The sequence below is a fragment of the Crocodylus porosus genome, unplaced genomic scaffold (assembly GCF_001723895.1).
Source record: "Crocodylus porosus isolate Cpor-Errol unplaced genomic scaffold, CroPor_comp1, whole genome shotgun sequence".
Classification (NCBI taxonomy): domain Eukaryota; kingdom Metazoa; phylum Chordata; order Crocodylia; family Crocodylidae; genus Crocodylus; species Crocodylus porosus.
This window is the reverse complement of record NW_017728912.1, coordinates 23,980,279-23,995,451: the sequence shown is the minus strand read 5'-3', so window position 1 is coordinate 23,995,451 and position 15,173 is coordinate 23,980,279. Positions and strand designations below refer to the sequence as shown.

Sequence of the window (15,173 nt, the reverse complement as noted above, 5' to 3'; positions counted from 1 at the left end):
CCCAGCCCCTCCACAGCTGTCCCACCTGCCCCAGCTCCCAGTGTTTTAAAAAAAGGCTCAACTCACCAGGTGCTGCTGGGTGGAGGGCCATCTCCACTGCCCCATGCCATGTGTGGGGCTCTGCATGAGCCCTCCAACACCCCCCCTCCCCCTCAACAGCTGCCCAGCCTAGCCCAGCCAGCTCTGGCCCTTTAAGAAAAACAATACTGAGAAAAACCCCAGGTCTCACCAGCTTCTGCAGTAGCCCCAGGGCTTCAGGGGGGTCGTGTAGCAAGGGGCAGTGGGGATCACCCCCTACCAGGAAGGTGAGTCCCAGGGTTTTTCTCGCTTTTTTTTTCCTTAAAGGGCTGAAGCTGGGGTGAGTGGAGAAGCCATGTGGGGGGGCTGGGACAGTGGGGGGGGGAAATCAGGGGGATCGTGCAGAACCCCTCATGCAGTGGGGGGCAGTGGGGATTGCCCCCTGCTTGGTAGTGACTTGGGGCTTTTTTTTTTCCCCCAAGTGCCAGGAGCTGGGGCCAGTGGGGCAGCCATTGCTGGCCTGGGAGAGCATGTTGGGGATGGGCCTGGGTGATTCAGAGATTTGGTAGCAGCTGAATTTCCGAATCAGATTTGGCTGAATCAAAATCGGGACAGTGATTCGAATCACCAAGTCGTATCACTGTCCCCCAAATCGGCCCAATCTGAATCCAAAGTGAATAGTAGCTGCTTCGCACAGGCCTAGTAACTACCAGTATAAATGGTCCTCTACAAGGCAACATTCCCCTCCGGGGTTCCTGTCTGGTCAAATCTTTTGAATGCCATTGCCCCAGTGTCACAAGCCAACTTCATTTTTAAATGCTAAGCAAGGTCTTCAGGGACATATCTGCTCTGGATACCTGTCACATTTAGTTTAAATTGGTTAGGAACCAGTAAATCAAAATAAACCACTCAAACCAAATTAAGTGGGTTTAACTAATTCACAGTTTTAAAAAACCCATTATTAGTTTAAACTGATGCAAATTCTGGGTATAAACAAACCCTCCTCAATAGCCATTTATGAGCATGACCCTATTTTGGAAAACTGAGGCTCTGCTTTATTATGGCAAGTGAAATAGGATGTATTACAAGTCAACGAAGGATGTATGTATGGTGGTGTCCTCCTGCTCTAAAGAAATGTTATATCACGTGAAAGAAAACCCAGACTTCCCTTGCACCTATCTTCTTGATAGCTGGCAGGCTTTGTGGCCACAGCAGGGGCTAGGCCTGCAGTTTTCACCCCCTGTGCCCCAAGACAGACACAGTCCCAGACGCACCCAAGTCATGAGTTTTGCCTTCAGCAGCTAGAGGTACAAGGCCCCAGAACCCCCCTGCACCAATCTCCTTGACAGCTGGCAGGCTTTGTGGCCTCAGCAGGGGCTAGCAGGCCTGCAGCTTTCACCCTGCTGCACCTTAATGCACACAGTGTCACCCATGTCACAAGTTTTGCTTGTTCACAGCTTGCGGTGCAGTTTCCCCCAAACCCCTGCACCTATCTCCTTGAAATCTGGCAGGCTTTGTGGCCTCACCAGGGGCTACCACCCCTGCAGTTTTGACCTTGCTGTAGTTTAACACATACACATGACATGAGTTTTTTCTTTCAAGACTTTGAGGTACAATTTCCATGAAACCCCTTCACCTATCTCCTTGAAACTTCGCTGGATTCATGCCCTCAGAAGGGGCTACTATTCCTGCAAGTTTCATCCTAGTTAGGCTAGAAATGACCAAGTTATAGGCTGTTTCGGTCTTCCCCATTATAGCCCCTAGGCAAAATGTTGAAACAGTGAAACTGTTTCAAAGAAACAAAATGGAACAACAGTTTTGAATCAAAACGAAATTCTAAACGAAACGCTGTTCCGTCAAAACAGAACGGTGCCGTATCACACAGCCCTAATAAATAACACAAAGAGCTGTCCATGCTAAACTGGAACCCAGTTGCTATGGAAAACACCAAATTTGATAGCACCTAATTAGCCCTGTAGTTACCAAGAAGGACATACGTTTCATTTGTGGTTACATTTAGGTTTCCAATTAAATCAGGGACTTAAATATTTTAAAAAGATAAAATGGAAATAGAAAAATTATTGCCAAAAATAAAGCTAGCTGGGAGATGGTTTTCTTATCCCAGGAAGTTTTTCTGTATTTTGAATAGTCTTTTCAACTTACACTGGGAAGAATAATCAAATTCTTATAACTTTCTACAAACTACTTAACAAAAATAAAATAAAATAAAATAAAATAAAATGCTTTAGGTCAGCCAAAATGTTTCACTTTGACTTCAGCCTCTTTATTTTTGTGTACTGTAAATAGCTGCAAATGGGCACATTTTTAATTTGTTTGTGAAGCAATTTCAAAAGACACTTAACCACCAAATTCTGTGCAGTATAATATTGCCTTGCTTCCAACGTTGTAAATCCAGCAGTGTGTTTTTAATAAGGCTTATGTCAGTGCTCAGTGCTGTGTGGTTGGCTTGCAAAAACTCACTTTTATTGGTGCCTCCAACCTGATGTTCCTCCCTTCCCCCAGCACAATGGCTAGCCCCCCTCATGACATACATGAATCAACACATTCATCTGCCAGGCTGCATTCAGACTCTTTAGCAACCTGCTATCAGAGCTCTTAGCTAGCCAAAGACTAAACATCACAAAGGCACAAACAGCAGTATACAAGTGCAATTAAAATAAGGCTGGCCTGGCTTTTACAAGAAGCACTGCAACACTGCATAGCAAGGATCCAAACAATCTATAGCATTTTAACAGTAGAATGTAAAACTCATCTAACAAAAGAAATTGATTTTTTTATGTAGCACATAGTTAACCTGTGGAACTCATTACCACAGGAGGTTATAAAGGCAGATGGTATAGCCAGGTTCAAGAGGGGACCATACAAATTCATGGATGATAGATTCATTAATACAGTGGCTCTCAACCTTTTAAGACTCAAGGCAGCCCTCAGAAAATGCCAACTTTTAGTTCCAACTCATTTTTTGACTATAGAAAAAAATAATAGAGACATTTTTCTGTTGCAAAGAACTCAGAAAGCCCATAGCGGGTCAGAATGTTTTGAACACTATGGATTCCTCTTTGAAATCTCTGTGTTTACCCTGTGAATTATGTTTGCATACCCAACGGTGATATCTTTGCATAGCACCCCGCAGAACCCTTGAAAGGATCTTAAGGTAACTCAGGGTGCCATAGCATATGGCAATAATAATAATAATAATAATAATAATAATGCACTATAGGCCCTAGAGTCCCTTGGCTGCCTCCACTGTCTTCATCTATTCCTGTCTATTGTGTGCCCTTGCCTTTCAGTCATCCACGCTTAATTTCTGTAGGCCTGACACTGCAATATCCAGTCACTGTTGTCCTGATTGACAATCACTACATTAATAGCTACAAAACAGAACAGTCCAGGGTGTATCCTCTGGCACCTCTAAACTAATGGTAGTGTATGCCAGGAGGGTATGACAGAGAGAAATCACTCTAGATACACCGTGTTCACGTGCTCTTCTTCTCATCCACTCCTGCTATTACTGGGGACGCGATGCTGAGTTCAAAGGTCCATTGGTCTAACCCAGTATGGTACTTCTTATGTTCATTTGGACCCTGTTCATACTCAAGTGCTCTTCACTGAGCAGTTCAACAGTTTGGTCTTCTGACATAAAGTGGGTACTTCTCAGCTGGAAAGCTTGTATTTCACTTAGAATCCCATGGGACTCTTTCCATCCACCTCCAGTCTGTTCACTCCTGAGCTGCCCTCACAGCTTGAAGAGATCCCAGTCTCCACCACTTGCTACATGTCCTTCACTAGAATGGACTATGTTCGACCTAGACCACAGAAGTGCTGAAGGGGATGGGGGACAGAAGTCAATATGGATTCACTGGACATGCCTTGAAGCAGGACACTCATTTCCTCCCCCTTTTCTACCTGTTTAGACCAATGTCTACAGGTATTCTTGAGTTAGATTTTTCTCTGACACTGATATTTCTCACTGGCTTTAAATATCTTCTTGAATTCTTAGCTCACCCAAAAGACACAGAGACCTTTGAGCATTTTTCCCTGCTTCTGACTCATATACAGGTTTCCTCTCCAGTGAAACCTACCTCGACAGGGCCACATCCTCAGCTTGTGTAAACCACTGCTGCTCCACTAAAGTCAGTTTATACCATTTAAGGTCCACCCCTGTACAAAGTTCAATCACTAGTCCATCTTATATCATCCCACTGACTTCACATGCAGGGGTGGGTACTTATTGAAACTCACCCAATACGCGGCTATAATAGGAATCCCATTCCTTCCAAACCAGGAGCTGCAGCATGTCATGCATGAAGTAAAGCAATAGGTTTTGAGTCCTCTCCAGGAAGGACATCTTTTCCTGTAGCTGGGAAGTGGCAGCTGGTACATAAGAAGGAGGAGCTAGCACTTGACCACACAGCCTCTCAAATGCAAACCCTGGAGAAAACCTTAGGGTGAAGATAAAGGGGAGTCTCAGCATCACTGCCAACAGCTCACCACAGGGGATTACTGGATCCGTGAGGAGGATGTCATAGCGGGATGAGCGCAGTTTTTCCAGCAGCTTCCTGTTTCTTACTGCCCCGTTGCATATCTGTCTGTGCAAGGTAGTACTGCTCCGAGAAAGGCTTCTCATTGTGCTGTGCATCTGCCAGAAGGAGAGCTGAGATTTCTCAAAGATCCAAAACCAGAGGAATCTCTCCCACAGTGCCTGCAGCTCACCAGCAGTAAAGCTGATCTCGAGGGTTTCAAAATGAAGAGCAGAAGTCGAAGTTGCATTGACAGAAAGCGATGCTGAATGGACCAGCACTGTGATGTTATGGCCCCTGCCCACCAGTTCTTCAGTCACTACCTTCAGATTCCTCCAATGACTGTACTCAGCAGGCCAAACAAGTACATTCCCAGGGCATGAGCTCTTAGCCAGCAAAGAGAGGCAAAGAAATATTTTGCAAATGCATGACAGAGATGGCATAGCTGCAGCAGCTGAGGATGAGCAGGGGCTGCCTTTATGTAGGAGCCTGCCTCTCAGGAGTAAGTCATAAAAAATTCATCCTATCAGTAACAAACCCTGTGTTTTATTCATCAGCTTTCTGCTTCTGGAAAACCTGAACAGGAGTTTTACTCAGCATGGAATGAATCAGATACCAGAGGCCTCCTTACCAGAAATTAATGGCAGCTCATGCTGGGAGCTTGCTGTTCTTTCTGATTTCTAAAATCAGGGAGATTTTCAAAGATGCAAATAGGAGTTCAAAACCCAAATGCCATTAACTTTCAGTGAGAGTAACAGGTCTGATGTGCAGAGTATCCAGGCAGGCAGATAGGTGTCTATAAACCTCACTAGGCACATAAGCAATTAGGCACCTAGGCTAGAGACAGACATTCAAAAAGCCAGAGCCTGAATTGATTCAATCTTTGCAGGTTAGTCTAACCTGCCTAGATGGAAACAATTTGCAAGTGAATAAACATTCAGGAAATGCAGCCACATACCTGCAGTGGCTCAAGCCAGGGGCTGGAGGGATTCTAGAGCTGCCCTCACCTGCAGGGAAGCTGTGCTGGGGGGTCATGGCAGCCCCAGCAGGAGCCTCAAGTGAACTGGCCAGGGAGGAGGTTTAATTCTGCCCCTCCCTGTCCCATAGGCACGGATCCGGTTCAGGGTCATCACTCCCCTCCCTCACCGCTGCAGCTTCATGGCGAGACGCTGGCTGGCATGGCGCTTTGAGGTAGAGGGGGCAGGGAGAGGGGTTATTCCCCACTCTGCCCCCCAGAGGACCATAGCCAGGGTCTGCCAGCCCTGATCACCGCTGCCACCAATCACTCCCTGCGCAGGGTAAGCAGCAGAATAAGGTCTCTCCCTGACCCCTGTGCCAAAAACCAGAGGGAGGGGGGAATAACCCCCCTCCCTGCACCCCTGCCTAAGGGGGCCATGCTGGTCAGCCTCTGGCCGTGCCCCTGCTGCTGGAGTGTTGAGGGGGCAGGGACCCTGATGGGGTCCCAGGACCTGCAAGCCTCTTCCTGCACTGTGGGGGGCTGCACTGTGAGGTGGTCAGAGCTGCTGCAGACTGCATGGGGCAAGCAGCAGCAGTGCTAGGCAAGGCTTGGGGGGCTAAGGCCACCCCGCTAAGCCCCAGTGCAAGGGGGGAGTGCCAGGTGGACCCTGGTTCAGGTCCATGCTGGTGGGACAGGGAATTAAACCCCCTCCCTGGCCAGTTCACTTGAGGCTACTGCCGGGGCTGGCTATGCCCCCACTGCTGGTGCAGCAAGCAAAGAAATGCCTGGCAGGAGTCCATGCTGGTGGGACAGGGGAGGGAGGAGGAATAAACCTCTTCTCTGCTCCCTTCACCTTAGGGCAGCTGGCATCTGGCCACACCCCCACCTCTGCCACTCCCTGCTCTGGCTAAGGAGTAGAGGGGCTGGAACAGAGGGGCAGAGCAGCCCTGCGCTGCTGGAGCAGAGAGCACAGCCCTGCCCAGGACTGCAGAGCATGCTGAGATGCTGGAGGACTCCGGTTTAAGTGAAACCAGCAAAGGGTCTGGGACAGAAGATGCATAAACCGGTTTGAGCTAATCTGTTCAGTCTGATACTACATTCAACCAGGTTTATCTCAAACCGTATTCAGCCATTTTGAAACTGGTTTATGTGCACTGAACTTATGTTCTGTTACAGTTTAAAACCTGTTTCTGATCACTTAAACCGGTTTATGTGTAACTTCTGTCCCTAGCCCTAATGCCTGCTGGCTTCTTGCCTGTTGAAAAAGCATCTACCCTGCATTATTAAGTACTTAAATATTTTCTAAATACAGCCCTTTATACCTTACCTTGCCTTTCTCAAAAAGCTTTTCCACATTCTGTGCTTTTCATTAGTCCACTGCAATTCAAAAAGTGTAAACTACTGCGATGAAAGGAAAGCAAGAGCTGAAAAGACACAGACCAAGCTCTTGATTTTGGAACTGGACTGCAGGGGCATGCATTGGTATTAGTGGATCTAAATTCACATGGGCACAAAAGTTTGCATGTGCACATCCGTTTGCAGGATTGCTTTAGGTCACATCCACCCTGCAAGCTTTGTGTCATAACTATGAGCCCTTTGGCTGATATACTTTCATCTTTGGGCAGGTGGTATAACTCTGCTGGCAAAAGAACCCTTTTTTGAAAGCATGTGTCTCCACTAGGCAGCTTTGCTGGTGTTGTTATAATAGACTTGGTAATATAGAGCCCTTAGTTTTGGATTTCAGCTAGCCCTTAGTTTCTGCAGTTGTCTCTGGGGTCCTGGTTCTATTTTGATGTTACTCCTGCTGGTTTACACTGAAGATCTAGGGGTTAGATTTTCTGAAATACTCAGTCTCAAAAGGGGCTACGTTTTCATATGTGCCCAGCACACAACAGTTCAGTGTAGCATCCAGGGGATGGTTTTCAAACAGGGGGGCATCCAACATGCTGAGAAGGTCTCAAGAATAGGAAAAAAAGAAGCTATACTTGTAGAGTGAATTTCTAGACAGTCATTTTTCACCTTAAGTAACAATAACAAATATACACCTATGACCTGGGTTAAACCTACAGCTCCAATGAAAGCATTTACTGTACCTTTTTATTGCATTGTCAGTGAAAGGGATCTTAGGAGTGGCCACAGAGCATCCTCACAAGTAGTGTAACTAGGGTGAGGTGAGAGGGGCACCAGCCTTGGGTGCCAACTTAGAGGGGGCAGCAGAATTAACCCATACCCCTAAGAGACTTTCCACAACACATGGAGCCCTGCATAACCCAGCCAGAGGGTCTCCAGAGAGCTCAGAGCACTGCCAGTCCATGCTTTTGAAGCAGCAGCAGTAGCAGTCACCATTCAAATGAGGAGTATCTGAGCAGGTAAGAGTCCTCCCCTCCCACTCCACCTCCACCTCCTACCAACTGTCGGGGCTCAGTATAAAATTCCTCTCCCCCCACACAAGGTGCTGAGAGAGCTTGTGTTGCCTCTGCTCCCCACCACCTGCATTTCAGGTTTGGAGCATGTGGATCAGGAGTGGGTGGGCAAAGCTTACTTCTTGGCAGCAAATGCAAGAACAGGGTGGAGATAGTGTTCCTGAGCTGCTTGCCAAGAGTTGCACAAGAAGTCTGCAGCAAAGGTGGGCACTGAACCCAAACCTCCTGAATGTCCTGCCAGTACATCAGGCAGAAGACCTTGCACTTGTGACCACCCAGCTTGGTTACTCAGATTCATTATTTTACTTAGTAATGAAATCACAAACCCCAAAACAACTCTGAAAGCTACAGAAAACAGCAACCAACCATTCGGTAATATGGGTGGCTCTTAACATGTTGCTCTCTTGCTCTAACTACTGCAGCAGTTCTTCCATTTATTTAAGTCTTACTTGTAGAATAAAGGTATTGCCAAGACAGTGAAACTGTATTGTTTACCAGCCTTTCAAGACATCTCTTATAAAAAGGGATGTCTATATCAGTGGGAGGCCCAGTGAGAATGCCTTCATTTAGACTTGGTCCTGGTTAACTCCATGTTTGGGCACTCTTATTCAGGAATAAGAGTGCCTTGCATCTACCATCTCCTGCACACCAAGAGCCAACATGACACTAGCTCCACATTGGCCAGCTCTATGCATTGCACACAGCAAACTGGGAAGGGAACAGGCAGCACAGCAGTAGATAGGGCAGGAAGCAGAAAGCAGAGCAACAGATTGAGCCAGGGACAGGGATTGGTATGGCACTTAGGGAAGGCACAAGGCTTAATTTGTTTCATACCTGTCAAAACGGTTGGACCCCACTGCTGTAGACAATCCCTTTCATAAGATATGTATGCTGCCCCTATATGCCACTAGGTGACAGTAATGTATCATAGACAGGGCTTGAATGTCTGGTAAACTGTACAATCCCACGGTCTAGGCAATCCTTTTATTCCATAATTAAGAAATACATCCATTTCACTGTGAGAAGGCAAAAGCTTCTGAACCCTGTCCAACTATAATGCTTATTGTTTACCAAGTTGTATTGTATCACAGGGTCTGCCATTACTGCTTGATAGTATTGTTTGGCTGCTTCTTTCCTCTTTCATTCTCATTCCTTTCTTCCCAAAGAAACCTGACAGCTATTGTAATGGAATAGCGATGGGAAGCTGAGGCGAGTCGCATGACACCCTGTAATCTCAACAATAAAATTTAATTCTTCTGAGGAATTAAGGCCTTGATCCTGCAGAAGTACTCAAGTTCAGTGAGCAGCTGAGTTCCATGAAAGCTGAAGGTAAGCACCACTTGTAGGTTCCAAGCCAAAAGGCTCCACAGAACTACCTACTACTGATTGCATGTAATTAATACCCAAGTCAATTATTATTGCAGCCAAACAAATTAGCTCAATCAACAGCTCCCATCAATTCAGAACAAAGCCTTTGTGTGAACTGAAATCTCAATACTCTCTCTGTTTATTTCGGATCACAATGTACACAAATGGAATATGTTTTGAAAAGGGAGGATCGGTTTTAAATAACCAGTGATGTAAGCATGGGATCTGTTACAAAGCTGCTATTGATTTCAGTATTCCAGCTGAGAACGTCTGAATATTCCTCTGACTCAGCAGGCCAGCTATTAGGCATATTGGAAAGCAAGGTCAGAATGTATTTTACTTCAGCCTTTCATTTATGTCTGATCTGTGGAACTGACAGAGACAATTTGAATGTCATTTCTGGTTACAGCAAGAAAGGATTATCACATCCTCTATTCTGCATAGCATAAGCCAAATCATTTCACCCGGTTACACCTGTATTGCACTTTCTATGATAGAAGAGGTTTCACGCTAATGTATTTTGCTATTTGGGAGAAAAGGAGTTGTGCTCTGGGATTTATTAGGGGACTATTTGGGAGAAAAGGAGTTGTGCTCTGGGATTTATTAGGGGATCATTCAAGAAGGAAAGAATTCATGTTTGAAGAAATTATAAGAGTAACCACTTCATAGTTAAAGTAACAAGAAGTTTCTAAAAAACCCCTAAAGCCAGCTCCTTCTAAGAACTGGGAAGGTGGGCAGGGGCCAAGGCAGGCTTTGTAGAAAAAATCTTAAGTCAGTTAACAAGGTGTTCCACAATTTACACCTGGAAAAGAAACAATTTTGTGTTTGATCCCACTGGAGGAATGGCACAACTATCCTTCCATTACCAAGACCTAATGCCTACAACCACAAAGAGAACTGATTACATAAAATCCAAAAAGCTAATGGCTTTCTTTTTGGACTTATGGAAAGGATATATGGTACACTGAAGATGTCAGACTAGAAGGTCTAGCCCAATGGTCCTTTCTGTATTCAGCCATGGCTCTATGCCATAAGAGCATTATGCTGAGATTCCCAGCTGAGGATATGTCACCTACATTGCAGTTATAGGGAAGTAGAGTTTGTATAGGCACACTTGAGCTAGTTTTAAATTGAGCTAGCATGGATACCAAAACAAGTAAAGTTGTGGCAGCCTGGGTTTCATGCAGGAACCTGGTTAATACTCAGGTAGTTGGCCTATGCTGACTTAGGCAAGCAATGCCTGAGCTAGCTAGTTTGGGCATGCCTAGATAAGCTGCTTCCATACTTTTGATTGCAATGTAAACCCATCTAATATTCAGTTTCAGCTCCCCCCTGCACCTAACAAGAGGCATGGGGGGATTTGCCAAATGGTATGTTTATTTTCTTGTCAGGTAGGTCCCAGTGGATATGGCCATTGGCAGCATGGGACAAGTAAGGGCAGTGCAACACCTCAGCTGGCTACTTTGAAGCTAGTTTGGACATGTCTACATGCCTCCACCACAGCAAGCACCTGCTGTGGCTGCTTGCCCCACTGCCACTACCTCAAGCTGGATCTGGCCCATGAGGAGTCCTGTGGTCCAGATTTGACCCAAGGTATGAGGTGAGAGTGACACTTCTGGCCTAGAAGATAGAGGACATATGAAGTTAACTGAAAACCACATAAGCTAGGTACAGACAATCAAAAAGTCCAAGGCTGAATTGATTCAGTCTTTGCAGGTTAGTCTAAACTGCATGGATTAAATTGAAACAGAAGTGAACAGACCTTTGATTCAGGAAATGCAGCCATATGCCTGCAGTGGCTTAGGCCAGAGGCCAGGGGGTGCTAGAGCACAGCTCTCTGGCTATATGTTCACTTCTTCCTGCTGCCCCAAGGTCTCTGGGATTTGCAGTCCAGTATTACAGCAGCAGGACTCTGCAGGGGTGTTCATCAGTTTCTCTTCTTGCTTCCAGGTGCCTCTGGGAGTTGTAGTCCACAGTTGCAGCCAGCAGTAAGTTTGAGTTGGGGAAGGGATTTAACCCCCCTCCCTGGCCCCAGATCCCAGCCGGGGTGTGCCTTAGGGGGGAAGTTCCCTCCTTTCCCCTGCATCCCCAGCCAGGCTTGCCCCCACCCACCCTTTGTCAGCCAGCCCTCACTGCTCCAGCTAGGGAGCAGAGGGGCAAGGCCAGCTCTGCTTTCTGGAGCAGACAGCACAGCACAGCCCAGACCAGGGCTGCAAAGCATGCTGGGGGACTGTGCTTTAACTTGAACCAGGCAGGGGTCTGGGACAGAAGTTTCGTAAACTGGTTTGACCCAAATCAGTTAAGTCTGATACTATATTCAACCAGGTTCATCTTAAACCAGTTTTGGCCATTTTGAAACAGGTTTATGTGCACGGAGCTTCTGCTCTGTTATGAATATAAACCAGTTTCTGATCACTTAAACCCCTTTATGTGAACTTCTGTCCCTAGCCATATGGTCTCTTCTGGAACTGCTGATAAGAGAACTCTAATCCCATCCGCTTCCTTGTTTTATGGCTTTATGGTAGTCTTTGGTTACACAATTAGGCACTATTTGTTCTAATGGACCCTTGCCTCATTGAGAGCACAGGAGGTACACAAGGAGACAAGATGTGGTAATGGCACCACGCTGGAACGTAACAGACCGGAGTCCTGTTCCTACCTCTGACCCAACAGTGTGATGTTGAACAAGACTTATTTATGGTACAGTACATGATCAAGGGGACTGGATTAATGTTGCATGAGGCAACTTTACTTGTGGCACTAAGTTTTTGAGCACTTGACTTTGGAAACTTCACATTCTGAAACACAATTTTTTTTCTATGCAGCAGCACTTACGACTTTAAATAACAGTGGGCATACAAACAAAAGAGTCAAAGGCTTACCTAGAATTTTGCTGTAGTACAAGTCCCATTCTCCCCAGTAGCTTTGAAAAACATAGTCCTGGAGGTAGTAAGACACTATGTTTTTTATTCTTTCACCAAATGACAAGTTGTCAGTAAGTTCAGACAAGACTGCAGGAGCATACGAAGGCGGGGAGGGCATCTTTCCACAATGTCTCTCCACGGTTGAGGCTGGTGAGAACCTCAGAGAATACACAAAGGGAATTCCCAGTTTGACAGCAAGAAGGTCCCCACAGAGAGTCACTGGGTCAGACAGAAGCAGGTCATACTTGCTCCTCTTCAGCTGTGCCATGAAGTCACGATTGCCTAGCACGCCATCACACATTTGTCTATTTAAATCATGCCATTTCCTGACCTGCTTTCCCAGTTCCTTATAAAACCTCCAGAAAGTGAACGTAGTAGGTTTGTTATCCAGCCACAATCCTATTATTCCTTTGATCAAAGTTTCAATGTGGCTCTTGGTAAAGGGTACAGAGTATATCTCAAACTTCTCAGCTGACTCAGCTTTGGGTTTGATAAAAAGAGAAGCGTTCGACACAAGGATGGTGACATCGTGATCTCGTTTTATCAGTTCCTGTATAACAATCTTAATGTTTAACCAGTGACTGGCCTCTGTAGGCCAGATCAGCACATTTCCACAGGAGACGATTCCTATAAATGCGAACTGAAATGCTATAAGTTGGAGGTGCTTCTTGCGTACAAGGTTTGTGGCTGCAATGGAAGCCATTGTGGGGTTTGTGATTAGGTAGGCAGGTATTTTTCACTCTTAACAAGATCCTATGGAATCATCCCTGGCCCAGAGCTCCTAAGGAAGAACAGGCTACTTCTCCAGACAAAGAGTATTTCATAAATATATAGTGTAGTTGATGACTCCACGAACGCATATGCAACATGGGCCTCTGCATTAAAAAAAAAAAAAGAGATACAGTATTTTTTCTTTGTTTCACATTCTCCCTTCCACATTCACCCCTGTGCAAAATGTCTGCAGAAGCCCTAACTACTATTCAAGTCCTCAGAATAGTGCTTCTGCCTCAGCCCTATATACAGGGATGTCATTTGCCCCTTTGGTTTTACTTGTCTACTTTATAATATCCCCTAAAAAAACATATTTATTATAGAAACAATGATAAGTATGGGATGTCTGAAGTTGCTTCCACATGGGTAGATTTGTTAGGGAACGAATGATGCTTTACCTTCTGCTACTCTTCACAGGTTTATCACACGTATTATCACAATTGGGGCCAACCTTTTTAGCTGATGTACCACAAATTAACCCTGTACCTTTCGAGTGTCACTTTGATTCCCATCTTTAACCCAATCTGCTGCTTTGTTTTCTGTTCTATACCCTGTGCTCCCTGCCATAACTCCCGCTCTGCTTTCTGCCCCCATCCTATCTACTGCTATGCTGCCTGTCCCCATCCTGATCTGACATGTGTCACATACAAAGACTGCTTGTGCCATTTGTGACACTCATGTAACAGGTTGACCACCCTGTAGTATCACGTCTTTCTTTAAAAAAAGTTAGCTTTTCTAACTATATTGCTCCTGTTACTGTAACTACCACACTTGGCATTTTATTTACACTAATGTTTCTGGTATTCATGTTAACTTTTAATTTAATTTATTTTTTGGTCTGGGAATGTCCTCCTTTCTTGGGAGAAAAGGAAGCTGAAATACACTTGACAGCCAACTGTCAGATGGCACTGTTACATATAGTGCTAGGAGGTCTGTTTGCTTGCAGGCATGCTGAAGAGAGGTTTCTTTTCCTTGGGGAACCTGTGAAGTTGGATGCAGGATCATGCCACCAGAGCTAGGGGCCTTGTGTAGGAAGGGCTGGAGGTGCTAAATAAAGCCTTCTTAAATGGGAAGGTTGTTGAGGCTAACAACACTTATCTATTCTAGGTCATAGTATCATATAAAATCTGAGTTGGAAGGGACCTCAAGAGGGCATCTAGTCCAACCTCCTGCTCAAAGCAGGACCAGCCCCAACTTTATCATCCCAACCAAGGTCTAACCAGGTATTCAAAATCTCCAAAGATGGAAATGACACAGCCTTTCTGGGTAACATGCTCCAGTGCTTTACTACCCTCCTAGTGAGAAAGCTTTTCCTAAAAACCAACTTAAATTTCCCTTGCTGAGACCATTGCTCCTTCTTCCATTATCTGTCACCACTGAGAACAGTCTAGCTCCATCCTCTTTGGAACCCCCTCCAGGTAGTGAAGGGTGCTATTAAATCCCCTCTAAGTCTTCTCTTCTCCTGACTAAATAAGCCCAGTTCCCCCAGTCTCTTCTCACAAGACATGTGCCCCAGCCCCCTAACCATTTTCACTGCCCTCCACTAGACTCTCTCCAATTTGTCCACATCCTTTCTATTGTGAAGGGCCCAAAACTGGATACGCTACTCCAGATGTGGCCTCACCAGTGATGAAGAGGGGAATAATCACTTCCCTCATTCTGCTGGCAAAGCTCCTACTAATGCAGCCCAGTATGCCATTAGCCTTCTTCATGACAAGGGCGCACTGTTGGCTTGTATTTGGCTTATTGTCCACTATAACACCTATACCCTTTTCTGCAGAGCTGCTGCTTGGCCAGTCAGTCCCCAGCCTGTACTTGTGCATAGGATTGTTCCATTCTAAGTGCAGGACATTTGCACTTGTCCTTACTGAACCTCATGATATTTGTTTTGGCCCAATCCTCCAATTTGTCTAGGTCTGTCTGAATCCTAGCTCTACCTTCCAGTGCATCTACTAGGTCTGTTGGGGAGGCTTCCTGCTCTGCAGAAGTTTGGCCCATGTAGCAAGAACAAGAGGCGGGAGTTTGCCCCTCCACTGAACCTTACCAGAATCAGCAAAACTGTGATGGGTTTGGAAGGAGTGCACTTTTCTTTTCTGGTGGAGGAACACTGGGAGAAGCTGGGGTGAGCAAGCTTAGTCCTCCCCAAAAATGAACAGCAACATCTGCGCTA

General features: G+C 45.7%; 1 protein-coding gene across 3 annotated transcripts in view; it reads right to left on the bottom strand.

Moving 5' to 3' along the window:
- The window catches only part of LOC109309434 (UDP-glucuronosyltransferase 2A1-like), a 49,726-nt gene extending 36,165 nt beyond the window's left edge, over window positions 1-13,561 (bottom strand). Inside the window, exons 1-3 of one of the 3 annotated variants that reach the window (XM_019534191.1) lie at window positions 12,191-13,561; window positions 9,577-9,578; window positions 4,282-4,906 (exon numbers count right to left, since the gene is read on the bottom strand). In XM_019534191.1, coding sequence (XP_019389736.1) covers window positions 4,282-4,906; window positions 9,577-9,578; window positions 12,191-12,935 — 1,372 coding nt within the window. In that variant the 5' untranslated portion in view covers window positions 12,936-13,561. Of the gene's footprint in view, window positions 1-4,281; window positions 5,048-9,576; window positions 9,579-12,190 lie in introns of those variants that run through there. The other 2 variants (XM_019534190.1, XM_019534189.1) reach the window with 2 other exon arrangements.
- Between the last annotated feature and the right edge of the window lie 1,612 nt (window positions 13,562-15,173).